At 42.6% G+C, this 18,056-nt stretch overlaps 1 protein-coding gene across 4 annotated transcripts in view; it reads left to right on the top strand.

Moving 5' to 3' along the window:
- rbm33a (RNA binding motif protein 33a) overlaps positions 1–18,056 on the top strand; it is a 150,655-nt gene that overhangs the window by 88,630 nt on the left and 43,969 nt on the right. For 2 of the 4 annotated variants that reach the window (XM_048556160.2, XM_048556152.2), the window contains exon 15: positions 13,766–14,395. In XM_048556160.2, coding sequence (XP_048412117.1) covers positions 13,766–14,395 — 630 coding nt within the window. Of the gene's footprint in view, positions 1–13,765; positions 14,396–14,949; positions 15,094–18,056 lie in introns of those variants that run through there. The other 2 variants (XM_048556178.2, XM_048556169.2) reach the window with 2 other exon arrangements.

The raw sequence follows: 18,056 nt of genomic DNA, 5'->3' as shown, positions 1-18,056 counted from the left end.
GGAATCATGTGGGCCAGACCAGATGATGACAGCAGATTTCCTTCCCTAAAAGGCATTAGTAAACCAGATTTTCATTTAACAACAGTTGATAGTGGTGAACTACATGGTCACCATTAGATTTGTTCATTTTCCTGGTTATGTTATTGAATTCAAACTTAACCATTTGCAGTTTGGGCCCATCTGAGGACCTCTGTCCTCACATCAATAACCTGGATCCCTGGATCACTAATCAGTGACATAGCCACTTTACTACCAGCTCCCATTATCTGGGTTTTATCATATTACTGTTTGTGGAAGCTCTTCTGTGCATGGTTTGGCAGCCTCGTCGCATAAATTGCACCAGTGACCAAGCTTCAAAAATGCATCATTAGTTGTAAACTGCTTTAAGATCTCCTCTGATTGTGAAATGTGTTGTCTGAATCCAAGTTATGTCTCTGGAATATTTTCTATGATCACCTCTACTTCTCTGTCAAACAATTTATTTCCAGACATTGATCATTCTTAACATAAACAACTTGGCGATATCTCTCCTTGATTTAACTTTTGCCTTCAAGAGCATTGTGCTGCCTCCTTGAATCACAATAGTTGATGTTGTAAAGGTATTTCCTCTGTGCTGTTAATGAGGAAATATCAGGATTTGGCTGCTGCCAATTTAGAAATGATAATATGTCCAAGCCTGTCCAAAAGTAACTCTGCTTTGCTTTAAGGATTGAACATTTCAAGTAGGTGATTCAGCCATAGAGAAACCCAGAGTTGTCCATTTAGTTATCTGAGGCCAGCCCAGTTTGCATAGTCAGGAAGCTCCCGACATCATTACAGATTTGGTGCAAACATGAACAAATGAGCTGAATTCTAAAGGTGAGGTGAAAGTTACAACGCCTGACATCAAGTCCACGTTTGATGGAGTGGGGCATCGAGAAGCCCTAGCCAAACAGGAATCGGTGTGAATTGGGGAAAACTCTCCATTGGTCAGTCATACCTAGCAAACGGGAAGATGGTTGTGGTTATTGGAAGTCAGTTATCTCCGCTCCAAGGCATCTGTGCGGGAGATCCTCAAGGTTGTGCCCTAGGCCGAAAAACAAAGTTGCTGGAAAAGCTCAACAGGTCTGGCAGCATCTGTGGAGGAGAAAACAGAGTTAACGTTTCGGGTCTGGTGACCTTCCTTGGAACCTGAGTTCTGCGGAAGGGTCACCAGACCCGAAACATTAACTCTGTTTTCTCCTCCACAGGTGTTGCCAGATTTGCTGAGCTTTTCCAGCAACTTTGTTTTTGTTCCTGATTCACAGCATCCGCACTTCTTTTGGCTTTTAATTAGTGTCCTAGGCCCAACCATCTTTAGCCGCATCATCAATGACCTTCCCTCCATCATAAGGTGACAAGTGGCGATGTTCAATGATTGCACAGTGTTCAGCACCACTTGTGATTCCTCCAGGTAATGAAGCAGTCCATGTTCGAACCAATACGTTGCGAATAATGTCCAGGCTTGAGCTGACGTGTGGCAAGTAATATTTGCACTACACAAATGCCAGGCAATGACCAGCTCCAGTGAGAGACAGCCTTAACTTCTTGACATTCAATGGTGTTACCAACACTGAATTTCCATTCATATTCTGGAGGTTACTGAACCGCAATGTTAACTCTGCTATTTTTCTTCACAGACACTGCGAGACCTGCTGAGCTTTTCCAGCAGCTTCTGTTTTTGTTCCTGGGTGTTACCATTGGGCAGAAACTTAACTGGACTTGCCATGTAAATACGTTGGATACAAGAGCAAGTCAGAATTTAGGAATACTGCAATGAGTAACTCACCACCTGACTCCTCAAAGTCCGTGCACCATTTATAAGGCACAAGTAAGGACTGTGATAGAATACTCCCCTCTGACCTGGGTGGGTTCAGTTCCTGCAACACTCAAGAAGCTTGACACCATCCAGAACAAAGTAGCTTGCTTCTTTGCCTCCACATCCACAAATACCTATTCAACCCACATCAACACTCAGTACTCACAGCTGCTACTGTCTTCAAGATGCACTGCAGAAATTCACCAAAGATCCTTTGACAGCACCTTCCAAACCTGCAGTCACTTCGATCTTGAAGGACTAGGGCAGCAGATACTTATGAACGTCACCACCTGCAAGTTCCCCTCCAAACCACTTACCATCCTGACTTGCAAATATATTGCCGCTCCTTTTCTGTTGCCAGGTCAAAGTCCTGGAATTCCCTCTCTGATGGCATTGTGGGTGTACCTATAGCATATGAACTTTAGTGGTTCAAGAAGGCAGCCTTCTCAAGGGCCACGAGCATGGGTAATAAATACTGGCCCAGTCAGTGATGTTCACATTCCACAAGTGAATTTTGAAAAATGCAGGAAGTCTACCTCCTCAGAGTGCAGATGAACAGCCTGAACTTTTCTCCTTGCCAGTCTCTTGGTGACCTTCCTACATTAGTCTTTTTTCTATCCTCAAGTCATAGGTGAAGAAGTGTAAGCCTCTTATCAGCAATTAGGGCTGATGGTTAGAATTTTACCTAATTTCTGAAGTTTATACATGCAGAATATGTAGGAGGCTGAAGTCAAAAGTTTGGAGGATGATTTCATGGCAAACCACAGTGGAAAAAGATCAAGAAGTAACCCAGCTCTCTTCGCTGTAGAGATCTGATAACGACTGGCTAATATCTTGCCCGAACATGTCAAACTATCAACCCTTTTTTCTTTAGCAGTAATCTCTGCCTTTACTGTTGCTGGTTTCAAATCCCAGAACTCCCTAACAGTACTGTGGGCTGATCCAAACCAGATTTACAGCAGTCGTTCAAGCAGGGAATAAAGGGATCTGGATCATGTGCTGGCTGATGAGATTGATTTAGAATGGCAGCATGAATGATACAGACATGATATGCTGAAAGGCCTGCTTCTGTGGCTGTACTGTTGTATGTTCTATGTTAAAAGGCAACTCACTACCATTTTCTCAGGGGCAATATGGGATGGGCAATAAGTGCTAGCCCAACCAGTGATGCCTGCATCATATTGAGGAATTTTTCAAATTGGTCAGCTGTTGGGAATGTTTGGCAAAAATGTCACCCACTCAGTTTTTGCTAGGTTTACTTGGCTGAACAGTTTGCTTTGTGATGTTAGGTGATGCCAGCAGCACTTATCAGTCCCCATACCAGCTGAGGTCACCTGCCTTTCCAACTACACCCCTTGCCTTAATCTTGGTGGCTCTCAGATTAAATACCCTATAGTCCTCCGAAACTGTGGTGAATTTACTGTCACCTTAGGGTGGCAAAAATAATGAAAATTGTTGTGCTAGTATGCAGAAATGGGTTGAATATTTCTGTGAGTTGCTGCTATGTGGAGAAATTGTGCAGCTATCTGGTATGGAAGAGATTCGTGGGCAGATATCACTTCTGTTTCACTCAACCTTGAGAATGACATGGAGTGATGTGAGTAATGACAATAATCCACCAGAAGTAGAGAGAAGGTCATGGGGGATGATTGACTTAGGGTATTAACTTGCACCAGTTTAGTAATGCCCCTGCTCGCTCTTGAAAAATTATGAAATCACTAAACATAGTACACAAAATTAAACAATTTCATTCAAGCAATATATTTTAAGTTTTGTTGAGGCATCCAGTTTTTTTTGCTAAAACATTTTGCTGACACAAAAACAGATTAAATATTGCATTTGGCAGGTGTCTTAAATCAGTGCTTTTCTGCATGTTATTGCAGGCTTAGCTGTTTTAATTGACTCTATTGTATAGGACCTAAAGACAAAGTCTGATCTCTTTTCCTACGCAATCAATTCTCCGATTTCTGTCCTCAGTGGAGAGGCCTACAGGTGGATCCTTCAATAAAGTTTGTGTTTAATTGCAGATTGCTAAAGAATTGAGCACCTTGCCACTTGCAACTTTGGGATCAATTCCAGAAAGGGGGTGTTAATTTATCTATGAAATGGCTCGAGGCAAAAAATATTCAGGAAATTACTTGCAACAAAACTGCTTTTAGCATTTCCCCAAATTTTTAAAAATAAACACTGTGCTATAATTTATTTCTGCAGAGAGGAAAGTTCCAGCTTTTTGAAATGACAGAAGACTTGATTTGGCGCATCCTCTTCATTGTCAGATACTTTGTCCACATGCAGTGCAAGTTGCTCCCCGTTCCACAGGAATTGGCATATCTGTTGAAATGTGGAATTTGGCAGTCAAGCACAGTTTTATTCTGTGTTGCCTGTGATTCTTTTCTATCTGAAATTGTATGAAATTCAGTTCTTCTGGCCTGTCCATGTCCCTGTACAATCTTTCTTTTTTCAGTTTCCACTCTCTCAAGCTGCAACCAATATAAGGGCTGATTGTCCAGTACGTAAATGTATTGTATCATGTAGTTCAGTTCCAGTGATTGGTCAGTGAGTGACAATATTGAAATGTGGAGCTCACTGATAGAAAGTAGGAGCTGAATATCCATTGATCAACCTGTGATGTAACTTATTTCAGTGTGTTGAAGAATTTCCCCCAAGCAAGATACTGGCTGACAATCTCATCTAAACATGAAATTAATGCTGAAGAATGCGCATTTTTGAATTGCACAGTCAGACACCTGATATCTACAGAACCACATCTCAACATGTCATGTTTTTTACAGTGGGTACTTTTTCACTTCGGGCATCTCCCAATTTAGTTTTCTAGTCTGAGTTATCTTTTGGTTGAAGTTTAGATAGTTATGCTGTTTGAGCATATATTGAAATTATTTGAATATGTTAGACAAAATTGTCTAACTTTCCAGTTTTTGACAGTTTCAAAACTGTGCCCAGACATTGGCAGGTGGAAGTGTCCTCTCCCAAAGGGAAGGTGGGGGTGAACAGGTAGTACGAGCACTTATTTAAGGAAATAAATGTAGTTTGACTGTTTCCCCATTGGTATATAAATCTTCTTTAAAGGCCCTGTTTGTATGATAATTTGCAAAGCAAAGCTTTGTATATTAGTTACTCGTCTTGCCCACACAAGATTGCGAAGCGTACATGGTGCAGCCTCCAACTTGTTGCTTGTTCAAATCAGTCTTCCCTACCCCAGTTAAAGATGTGGTTTTGTAAATAAAGGTGAAACTAACAGTACTTTCCAATATTCAGAAGTATATTGAACTGCAACAGCTTCTATTCACACATTTCAAGTCCACAAATCAGAAAGATGCTGATGAGAGATACTTTGTTTCTCACAGTCCTCATCTTGAAATTGAAAGGCAAGCAATGGTATGAATTTGGTGTACCATTCTTCATGAAAGTCACCACAAAATGTAGGCCTAGTGCATTCAGAGCCTTTTTTGTCAATGGTATGAAAACATGCCACAAAACTACTATTTTTTGGCTCTGAAATCTAATTTTTCAGAGAATGTGAAGACTCAATACCTTTTATTCCAAATTTTCTTTATTAACTTTTAAAAAAACAATTGTTTATCTCTCTTGCCTTTCATGGATCCTTCTGTTTGTCCCAAATATATGGTCTGCTTCTTTAATGTGATTTAAATTTAAGTTATAGCTCCTGCTTTACACTTTGCACGCCTCAGGATTATTCAGTTTGATTGATGAAAGAGCTTTGCTGATTCTTGCCCTGCTATCAGGTAACCTGCAGAGGGTGCCAAACTGTGAAACTCTGGGCAAGTGAAAGTCTGCACTCGGAAGCCTGGAGAACTTTGACACCTATCAATTGTGCCACTGACCACAGCACCAGTTGACCAGCTCCGCCTTTTCTGATGAAGGGTCTAGGCCCGAAACATCAGCTTTTGTGCTCTGAAGATGCTGCTTGGCCTGCTGTGTTCATCTAGCTCCACACTTTGTCAACTACCTCCCAATACTGTTCAGGCGATACAGAATTGTGGGGGATATCTCTTCACAACTAATTTAGTTCCATTAAAGCATTACCAGTAAAATAATAATTTAATTAAATTGACTTAATTTTCCTTCAAGACTGTAACTGAAAACTCTATATAAAGGATACACATTCACAATTTAACTAAGTGGTAATGGAGTCAATAAGCATAGATTGTTGATTAAAGCTGACAAATCTATTGGCAAATTTACTACATCTTTTGACTTGAATTTCATCAGCAAAACCTGGATTTGCAACTTATGATTCATGTGTCAGTATATAAATATGTATTAGCTTCAGTTACGTAGATGGATGAGAGAAGGTTAGGACTGTTGTCCTCAGAAAAAGAAGCGTAAGAAAAGGTTTAGTAGAGGCATTCAAAATCATGAGTCTGGATATTTTATAAGGAAAAGTCAAGAATCAGATTGGCACACGTTTCAGGTAATTTGCAAAATAGGTACAGGTACAAAATAGGTACTGCTATAAGATAACCAAGTGTGAAGCTGGATGAACACAGCAGGCCTCTTACTTGGTTATCTTGGATTCTCCAGCATCTACAGTTCCCATTATCTCAGGTACTGCTATAATGTGTGTTTTGTTAATGTGAATTGGCTGTTAGATTAGAAAAGCAAAACAGTATGCAAGCCACAACTCACCCTTTAACATCCTGAATTAACAGAGGGGAAGTAGCAGTAATGCCTCACGGAGCACTTCAAATAGGAAATGTGGTCAAGACCCATTTCTTGGTACTCTAAGTTCCTGGGCAGCCCCCTGACACATGCGTGTACACGCACACTCATGCTCACTAGCGCACACACTTCGGAGATGTTGGTGAAACTGAGGGTAACCAAATCTCATTAAAACTTTGCCTCCTCAACATAAGAGAATCCAATTTAACACTTTTGATCATCTAACTCTGGCACTGTTTCACAGGCCACTGTGGATTTTCTAGGCAATTGCTGTTGTCCAGGTGGTGCAATTTCTATAGTTGAGACCACATTCCATTGGTATCCTAATACTGCAAGCTAGCAGCTACTCCCGAGCACAATTCTAGATCTCTCTCAACCTGGGGTTTTTCTCAGTTCCAGTATTTCTCAGCTGCATTGTTCAACTATGCACTCCTTCCCCCCCGCCCCATTTCCAACTCCACTACGCTATTAATGGACTTTAGAAATTGGATTTAATATATTAGACCATAAGACATAGCATCAGAAATTAGGCCATTCAGCCCATTGAGTTTTCTCCGCCATTCAATCATGGCTGATAAATTCCTGAACCCCATTCTCCCGCTTTCTCCCCGTAACCCTTGATCCTCTTGATAATCAAGAATCTACCCATTTTCAGTCTTAAATGCACTCAATGACCTGGCCTCCACAGCCTTCTGTGGCAGTGAACTCCATAGGTTCACCTCTCTGTGGCTGAAGAAGTTTCTCCTCATCGCCTTTCTAAAAGGCCTTCCCTTTACTCTACGGCTGTGCCCTCGGGTCCTAGTCCCTCCTCCCAAGGGATGCATCTTCCCAAAATCCACTCTGTCCAGGCCATTCAGAATTCTGTAAGTTTCAATTAAATCCCCCCTCATCATTCTAAACTCCAACGAGTATAGTCCCAGAGTCCTCAAAGGTTCCTCACATGTTAAACTTTCCATTCCTGGGATCATTCTTGTGAACCTCCTCTGAACCCGCTCCAGGCCAGTACATATTTGTGGAACATTTGCTGACTTGCATTTATTATGCATTCCTAGTTACCCTTGACAAGAGTGGTAGTGCGGTGGCTTCCTGAACAGCCGCAGACTATGTGCTGTGGGTTCACCCATAACATCCTGAGGGAGGGAATTCCAGGACCTGGACCCGACAATAGTAGAGGAAAGCCAATACGTGTTTGAGACAGAATGGCAAGTGATTTGGAGGGCAGTTTGCAGTGGGGGGATTGTGCACTATGTATCTGCTGCCCCGTGGAAATGATGGAAGGGCTGATGGAATGATGTCAAGGGCTGTCACTACCATCTCACTTTTGGAATTCAGCGCTCTTGTCTATCTTTGAACCAAGGCTGGAATGAGGTCAGGAGATGAGTGGCCCTGGCACAACGCAAACAGTTCTGTGTTACTGGAGCATCAAGAGCACACATATCTTCGGAGAAGCCCGGTTCAATCAGCTATATCTAAGTATCTTAACAATACAATGAAATCAATGCATCAGTATGGTTTAAGTGTGACTGAAGAGAGGACCTGTTGAGCCGATTTGTATTCAAAATCTTGACTCCCTTGTACAATTGAAGCCCAGGTACCCTGCCTTAATGACCACTCGTGTTTGTGGGCCCACTCTCTTCAGCCAGCTTTGCAGCCATTAAAACAATTGAAAAACTATTTAAACTAATGGTATGAAACTGCCAAATAAGTGATCAGTGAGTAGGTCTCCTTTCGGTATCCATCATTTATTCGAGGGCCCGAGCTTTACAGATGCCAACTTAAGCAATTAAATTCACTCCAGGTATTATCAATAATGGTTGGAGGCACTGGATACTGCAAAGACTGTGGACTGTGACAGCGTTACACAATTGCCCTGAAGATTTGTACTCCAGAATTTGTGATGCCTTTGGCCAGCTGTTCCAGAGCAGCTGCAACTCTGGTATCAGTCCAGTAATGTGGAAAATGTCCTAGATATCTCCTCAGGACAAATTCAGTCTGGCCAATTACTGCTCCATCAGTTTATTCCCAATGATCAGTAAAGTGATGATGGGATCATCAATGGTATTTTCAAGAAGCTCTTGGTTATCTATAACCTGCCTATTGATTGAATTATTCCAGGCTGACCCCGCTCCTGACCTTTTTACAGTCTTAGTTCAGTCATGGACAAAAGAGCTAAACACCAGTGGTAAAGTAAGAGTGACTTCTCTTGACATAAAGGCATGTTTTGACTGAGAAGCCCGAGCAAAGCAAAACAAAACCAGTGGGAGTTAAATAAAAACTTCAGTTTTTGGAGTCTTGTGTGTCCCAAAGACAAATTATTCATGCAGTTAGAGATCAGTTATGCCTTCATCAAAGGGCGGCTCAGTGGTTAGCTCTGAGAAAGCTTCTCTTTTGATTCCTCCCACTTCCTACAGACAAAGTGGGTGGCCATGGGTACCCGTATGGGCCCAAGCAATGCCTGTCTCTTTGTAGGTTACGTGGAACAGTCCCTCTTCCGTACCTACACTGGCCCTAAACCCCACCTCTTCCTCCGTTACATTGATGACTGTATCACCGCTGCCTCGTGCTCCCAAGAGGAGCTTGAACAGTTCATCCACTTCACCAACACCTTCCACTCCAACTATAAGTTCACCTGGGCCATCTCCAACACATTCCTCACCTTCCTAGACCTCTCTGTCTCCATCTCAGGCAACCACCTAGAAACCAATGCCCATTTCAAGCCCACCGACTGTCACAGCTACCTAGAATACACCTCCTCCCACCCACCTTCCTGCAAAAATTCTAACCCCTACTCCCAATTCCTTCGCCTCCGCCACATCTGCTCCCAGGATGAGGGATTCCACGCCCGTACGTCCCAGATGTCCTTGTTCTTCAAGGACCGCAATCCCCCACCCACCGCAGTGGTCGAGAGCGCACTCGACCGTGTCTCCCGCATTTCCCGTAACTCATCCCTCACACCCTGCCCCCCGCAATAACTGCCAAAAGAGAATCCCCCTCATCCTCACATACCACCTCACCAACCTCTAGATACAACGCATCATCCTCCGACACTTCTGCCTTCTACAATCAGACCCCACCACCAAAGATATTTTTCCATCCCCACCCTTGTTTGTCTTCCGGAGAGACCACTCTCTCCAGGACTCCCTTGTCCGCTCCACACTCCCCTCCAACCTCACCAAACCCGGCACTTTTTCCTGCAACCGCAGGAAATGCCACACTTGCCCCCACTCCTCCTCCCTCACCTCCATCCCAGGCCCCAGGATGACTTTCTACATCAAGCAGATGTTCACCTGCACATCTGCCAATGTGGTAGACTGCAGCTGCTATACCCGTTGTGGCCTCCTCTACATTGGGGAAACCAAGCGGAGGCTTGGGGACCGCTTTACAGAATGCCTATGCTCGGTTCACAATAAACAACTGCATCTCCCAGTCGCAAACCATTTCAATTCCCCCTCGCATTCCTTAGGCGACATGTCCATCATGGGCCTCCTGCAGTGCCACAATGATGCCACTCGAAGGTTGCAGGAACAGCAATTCATTTTCCGCTTGGGAACCCTGCAGCCCAATGGTATCAATGTGGCTTTCACAAACTTCAAAATCTCCCCTCACTCCCACTGCATCCCAAAACCAGCCCAGCTCGTCCCCACCTCCCTAACCTGTTCTTCCTCTCACCTATCCCCTCCTCCCACCTCAAGCCACAACTCCATTTCCTTCCTACCTACCAACCTCAACCCGCCCCTTTGACCTGTGTGTCCTTGGTCCGCCTCCCCCTCTCTCCCTATTTATTTCAGAATCCTCTCCCCATCCGCCTTTACTGTGAAGGATCTAGGCCCGCAATGTCAGCTTTTGTGCTCCTAAGACGCTGCTTGGCCTGCTGTGTTCATCCACGCCACACTTTGTTATCTCAGTGGTTAGCGCTGTTGCCTCACAGTGCCAGATTCCCAGGTTTGATTCCACCTTCGGCTGTCTGTGTAGAGTTTGCACGGTCTCTCGTGTCTGCATGAGTTTCCTTCTGGTCCGCCGGTTTCCTCCCACGGTCCAAAGATATGCAGGTTAGGTGGATTGGCATACTAAATTGCCCATAATGTCCCAGGATGTGCATGCTAAGTGGCTGAGCCATGGGAAGTGCAGGGCTGTTGCGATCAGGTTGGAGTTTGGGTCTGAGTAGGATGCTGTTTGGAGGGTTGGGCCGAATGATCTGTTACTACACAGTAGGGATTCTATGCCCCCCCCCCCCCCCCCAATTTCTGAAGAAGGGTCCTGACCCGAAACGTCAGCTGCCCCATTTCTGAAGAAGGGTCCAGATCTGAAACGTCAGCTTTACTGTCCCTGAATACTGCCTGACCTGCTGTGTTCCTCCAACCCCACACGGTGGTATCAGGTGTTCTATGCAGTTCCTTAGATAGTGTTGTTGGCCCAACTATCTTCAACTGCTTCATCAACAACCATTTTTTCATCATATGTTTAGAGTGAGGATTTTGTTTCTGATGATTGCATTTTGGGGAGTACCATTTGCAGCTCCTCACAGACTGACGTATTATATATCCAAATGCAGAAAGACCTTGACGATGTTCAAACTTGGGTTGACATTACAAAATTACCTTACAATGAACATATCCCACAAGAGAAAAGTCAGCCATCTTCCCTCGATGCTGAGTGGCAATACCATTACTGCATTGTCCATGATCATCATTCCTGGTGTAGTGCCTTTGACCAGAAACTGAATGGAACTGGCCACATAAATGCTTTTTCTACAAGAGCAGGTCACAGGCTGGTGCTGGTTCTGTCGCAAAGACTGGTGCTGGTTCCGGTTCTGTCTGCTCCCAGGATGAGGCGTTTTACTCCAGGACATCCTAGATAACCTCCTACTTTAAGAACCTGAATTTCTCCTCTTCTGTAATTAAGGATGCCCTGAGCTGCATTTCTTCGGTTTCCCGCACTTCTGGGCTCATACCCCTTTGCCCCCAACACTAGTAAGGATAGAGTCCTGCTTAGTCTTCACGTACCATGCCACCAACCTTCAAATCCAATGCATTATTCCCTGACATTTTTACCACCTGCAATCAGACCTCACCGCTGAAAAGATATTTCCACCCCCACCCTTGTCTGCTTTCCGCAGGGACCATTTATTTCACGTCTCCCTCATCAGCTCCACACTCCCCACCAATTTCACTACCACACCTGGTACCTTCCCCTGCAACTGCAAGAGGTGCAAAACCTGACCCTACACCTCCCCACTTTCCTCTGTCCAAGGCCCCAAACAATCCTTCCACATCCAGCAGAGATTCACCTGCGCTTCATCCAACCTGATCTATTGTATCCATTGTTCCCAGTGTGATCTTCTCTCTAACAGATCAAACGCAGACTCGCAGAGCATCTGTTCTGGCATGTACCAACAAACCCGACTTTCTGGTTGCCATCCATTTTAATTCCCCCAGCCACTCTCCTGACAACATGTCTGTCCTTGGCTTCACCACTGTCAGAGTGAGGGCAAACGTAAAATCGGAGGAACGACACCTAATATTTTGCCTTTGGAGCTTACAGTGCAATGGCCTTAATATTGACTTCACCAACTTGAAAATCCCTCCAACCCCAGCTTTATCCCATGTCCAGCCCTCCCCTCCCTGACCTGACCAGACCTGACCTGTCCATCTTCGCACTCCCCTATCTGCTTTTTCCTGACTAATTAACCCCCTACCTGCAGCCACCTATCACCATCCCACCTATCATTCCTGCCCACCCCACTCTCCTTAGTCCTGGAGAAGTGTTTTGGGCCAAAACGTTGACTTTCCTGTCTCAAATTGCAACTATGTCTTTAATGGCAGTTAGATTTGCATCCATTTATCTATATTAATGCCATCAATCTTTTTCCAAATGCTAAATTTTTGTTTATTCACCCCCATATTGGCAAGACTAGCAATTATTTTTCAACGCTAATTGCTGAGAACACTGGTAAGAGTCACCTGCATTTCTCTGGGTCAGGCCTCATGTGTAGGCCATACCAGGGAAAGACAACAGATTTTCTTGCCTAGAGGATGTTCATGAACCAGTTGGGTTTTTATAACAATTGACAATCGTTACGTGGTTGCTATTAGGCTAGCTTTTTATTCCAATTCTTAATTGAATCCAAGTTTCATGTTCTGCCTGGTGGGTTTTGCACCTCTGTACCCAGAATATTTGTCATTGCATTACCACCTCCCCTTTTGAAGTGCCTGTACTCCGATAGGGACTTTTTAACCGTTTGTCCTGATAGTAGCACTCTGTGTCATCTGCAAACTTTGTAACCATTCTCTTTATCCCCTCATCAAAGTTATTTACGTTAATTATAAACAGTTGAGGTCCTAGCACCAGTCCCAGTGGCACAAGGCACACTATGCTGTCTGCTCACCAACCATTGTTCTATCCATGCTAACCTGGACATCGTAAGTTTTTGTTTTCCTGTGATAATCTTAGATGCAAGACCTTATCATGTGCCTTCTGGACACCAAATATCCACTGTTCTGCTTAATCCACAGCACTTGTTACTTCCTCAAAGACGTCCAATAGATTGGTCGAACATGATTTCTCTTCTCACAAAACCAGGCTTGGCTTACTTCTCTAGCCATGGAACTCACTGAAGTGCTCTGATTCCGTCGTAAATCTATCCACTATAGTTGCTGGCCAAAAAATAATATGCTTCTCTATAGAAATGGGTTGCTCAGTGAAAAGATTCATGGAAGTTTATTAGGATTCCACTGCTGGATTGTGGTTTAAATTTACAGTGGTCTGTCCAAAGATTGGGTGCTTCTATGATATGGGAAAGATATGTAGTGTACTTTGGGCTTGACTGTTTTGCTGTAGTTTATATTTAAATCTTGGGAGTGTGACCGATATTGGATTACAAGCTAGCCAGTTCCATGTGCTAATTGTGTGTGTATTATTTTATTTAATGTGCCAATTTGGAGAAGTTTCGCGTTTCTGCAGGGAATGAACTCCCCAACACCCACCCCCCCACTTCCATTGTTCAGGAGGAACTGAGTTAAAAAGTGGATGAATTCACTTCACCACCTTGCCCCATCACCACTTTTCCATTTCTAGAAGTCCTGGCTGTGACATTGTTCTCGACAAATGGCTTCAACTAATTTTCTTCTAGTTTCTGCATTTTAGTAGGCAGTTTCAAAATTGTGTAAAACCAATTTTGTAAATAGTATCATTCTGTGCATCTAAATTCACTAACACTTTTTTCATTAGCTTACAGATGAAGATGAGGAAACAAGAGTGTATCGTTTGAAAATTGAAGAGCAGAAAAAGCTCAGAGAAGAAATTCTGAAACAGAAGGAACTCCGACGTCAGCAGCAAGCCGGTGCCCGAAAGAAAGAACTGCTTGAACGTCTTGCACAACAGCAACAGCAGCAGCCGCCTGCTGCACAACAACCATCGCAACCAGCAAATGCACCACAGGCTCCCCAGAACATTAACACATCCACACTACAGGCTGTAAGCCTAGTACAGCCAAACATAAAAAACAGACTATCTACAAAGAAACAAGGCACAGGAGCCGGAGCACAGCAGCAATTTATTAAAACCTATCAAGCTGGAAATACTATGCAGGTTCAAGCAGAATTGAAAAAGAACATCAACCAAACCAAACAGGTCAGACCTGCATCTTTAAATCAACTTCAGTTTTCAAAAGTTGTTCAGTATAAACCAGTTAACATACCAGGATCTAGCATGCAGTCTGGAAAGATGTTTGTTCCTGCAGTCAAGACTCCAGAATTAAAATCTGGTGTAAAACGGACTGTAATGCAAAGAATGAACAGTGGAGGAGGGGATGGGCCTCACATTAATCCCAAAATAAGGGTACTCAAGCTTCCAACTATGGTAAGACCTAGGATTCTTTGTACAAATGCATTGTGTGATTGGTACTAATTTTGAAAGAAAACCAAATTTTTATTATTTAACAGAGGTAACCTCACTTTTTGCAAGTCATACTGCAGGTGCTACCATGAATTTCTGCTTTTGTATGATTTGTTCCTGCTTGAATTTACAATGTAGTCATCTTCATTTCAAGGTGTAAGTAATTTGCAAGAGCTGTTTGGTTTTAGAAGTTTAAGGAAAATTCTGTTGCATCAGGAAAACATTTTGTAGCATAATTCATCGAAATTTTGTCATTGATTGTCCCTTCACTGTTATAGAATGTGGCTGAGTATTAAAGGATATTTCCTTTGCCAGTGGCTCAGAGACTTCTACTGTGCATTCACATAAATGTTTAGGAAGTTGAATGTCTGGCACAGCCTCACAGTACATCCTTCTGTTATTTGTCTGTTATATTTAGTACAAGCTAATGTTGAAAGATAAAACTGTTCTTCGAAAATACTTCCAACATTTTTGACTTGATTGTGAGTCACCTTTGAATCTGATTTTTGTTTTGCCAGAGGGTGTTGCTTGTAGAAGTGCAAAATAATCCATAACAGCATGAGACCTTCAGTAAAATCTCCTGTAGGTAATGCCCATGTGTACTAATTAAACTTTTGACTGATATTAATAGTACTTCAAATGATTCAGGTTTTATAGCTTAAGGTGAAAGAAGAATGTTGAATCTGCTTATTTTCCCATAACTGTCACTGGGATTTGAGCAGAAATTTGAATTTTCTTTTATTTGCAACTGGTAAAAATAAAAGCAGTATGTCACTGTTAATAGATGCTTGTCTTGCAAAGTCTGCCAGAAGCTGGATTGGTGGCAGTACCTTTGACAGGCAGTGTATCCTTTTTATAAAGGGAATCCTTACGAAGCTGTCCAGGAAGCTGCAGTGCTGTCATTCTGTGTACTCTGACAATGTTATCTTTTCTCTCAGTACAGAGTATCAAATGTCTGTCAGGAATACAGAAATTAATTTCATGTCACCTGACGTGCAATTAATCTTCAGAGGTTTTCATAATACCTGTACAGAAAGAGTTGCCAGTTTGCAGGATTTGGATTTCGTGGCTTAGTTGTAGATAAGGGAAATTAATTTTTCATCATTGTTAGTACAGGCGAGCAGGACCACAAAGACTGCTGCAAATGGATGGGGAATTTACCATGTGTTGTCACTTCAGCATAATGGTACTTAACATTTGATAGGTGTAATCAGGAGAGGTGGAATTCTATAAAGGGGGATTAATCAATTTGCACTGTTGAACGTGGTTGGTGTTATCACTTCTTGCTTAGGTTTGAGAATAGAAATAAGATTTGATCTGTCAGATTTTGAAGGTCTTTTGGAAAAGGCTTTTTCTGGACAGAACTGATAGATTTAATAAAAATACATTAGCTTGCTGACAGATGTATGCATTTCTTGGAGACCATATATTTGCTGAATTTAACTAGTTTTTTTTAAGAAAAAAAGGAGATGCAAAGGCATTTATCAATTGGGAATATTTTTTGGTATTTAGAAACTATAGTGTTTTTTTCCTGATTTTCTATAAAACAGTAAAGACATCTGCAAAACTGATAAAATGTAAAAAAAATCTAGTTGGCCAGTCCACTTGAAGTGCTTACTTTCCAGGCAAGCAACTGATCCCAATCGCAGCAAATCAGTCTTGTTTCCCTATCCCTTTTAACCCGTTTTCTTTTACCAACTATCCACTGTCACCTTGAATGTTGACATAGTTTGTTTGCATTTAAGCACAAACACTGGATGTGAAATCCACAGACTTGAAGTACTGTGCGAAGAAATTTCCTCTGTTTTCTATATTTGCATTTTTTTCTTGGTCTTGACAACTCAGTTATTGTAAATATTCTCCCTTCTTTCTAGCTTGCCCCATCCATTCTTGACCTTTGCATATTTTAGTTTGATTTTGAAATGTTTTATTCAATCACGGTTATGAAAATCTAATGGTATTATTCTGTTGTTAAATTGATTATTCTTTCCTGCTGCAATGCAAGTAATTAATGGTAGCGTAAGATGAAACAAAAATAGAGATTGCTGGAAAAGTTCAGGTCCCGCAGCATCTGTGAACAAAAATCAGTTAACATTTCGGGTCCAGTGAAACATTAATTATGATTTCTGTTCACAAATGCTGCCAGACCTGCTGAACTTCTCCAAAAATCTCTCTTTGTTTTTGATTACAGCACCTTTCATATTTTCATATAGTAAGATGATCTTGTGGCAGAGTATTCGTGACCCTACCTCTGAGCTAGATTGTCTGAGTTTACGTCCCATCTGCCACCAAGGTGTCTTAACATACTGACTGGTTGATTTTAAAAAAAATTCCATGCAAAGACGCAGAAATAGGCTGCTGTTTGATCATAGCTGATACGTTTCTCAATCCATTCTCCCCAGTTCTCTTTTTAACCCTTGATCCCCTTAATAATGAACAACCTATCTATCTCTTTCTTAAAGGCACTCAGTGACTTGGCTCTACAGCCCTCTGTGCCCATGAGTTTCATAGATTCACCACCCTCTGGCTGAAGGAAGTTGCTCCTCATCTCAGTTCTCAAGGTCTGTCCCTTCACTGAGGCTAAGCCCTCTGGTCCCATTCTCTTCTACCTGTGTAAACTTCTGTGCGTCTGTTGTATCCACGATCTCTCAGAATCCTTATCCAAACTCTCTAAGCTTCATTTGTCCTAACTCTTGCTATACACTGTCCACTACAAGCCATATTCTGTCAAAGTGACCATCTATCCTCGATAACTGACTTCTGGACTCCTGAAGATTTGCTCAACATATTCATTCTTTAGGGTTTTAGATAAGGAGGATGTTCCTTCATGCTCAGAAAATGCGTGAGAAGATAAAGGTATTCAACCTAAAAGCCATGAACCACATATGACTCACCATAATATTTCATGGGGCCTGTCTTCTGATTTATTGATAGATAAATTTACAACTCATTCGTACAGCCAGTGTTTCAGATACAGGCAGCTATAAGTGGGAGCTTTTGCAGGGCATTCTTTCTCTGATCTAAGGTCGTCTCTTTTTTTTCTCATTATGTGCTACTGTGGGCTTACTGAATGTGAACAAAAATCAATCACGAAGAACCATGACCAACCCAAGGCTTTGGAGCCTTGGCAGTCCGTCTGCAGGCTGCATTTGGGATTGGGACGCCTTCAGGAACTCTGGTTTAGTGAGGGGGATGAAGAAGATGACAGTCAGCATGGGTGGAGGACAATGAAATGGTGGTGGGGGCATTTGCGAATTGATAAGACTTGAATGGTGGAGGGGATTTGCAAGTTTGGCTGTTGACAGTGAAGGCGGGAGGAAGTGATGGTCACGCTGCTAGGTGCCATTAATTTTCCTTTCTTCTAATTTTTAAATTTAAGTCTGTCTAGGAAAGAAATACTAGGCTGCTTTAACTTCAATGCATAATATTTGCCAGAGGTTTTATAGTGCTGGTTGAAATTTTCAGACTGCAAAGCCCCATGGATTATTTTGAAGTTAAACAGCAAAATGAGAGAGGGTGGAAGGGATGAGAAAGAACTGAGGAAAGGGGAGAAGGATGAAACTCCAGGTTGAAAGGCAACTTCCTTCTGACCCCCCTAATTCTATGAATTCCACTGTGGCCAGTT

This window comes from Stegostoma tigrinum, chromosome 2, assembly GCF_030684315.1.
Source record: "Stegostoma tigrinum isolate sSteTig4 chromosome 2, sSteTig4.hap1, whole genome shotgun sequence".
NCBI classification, from domain to species: domain Eukaryota; kingdom Metazoa; phylum Chordata; class Chondrichthyes; order Orectolobiformes; family Stegostomatidae; genus Stegostoma; species Stegostoma tigrinum.
This window is presented reverse-complemented; position numbering and strand designations above follow the sequence as displayed.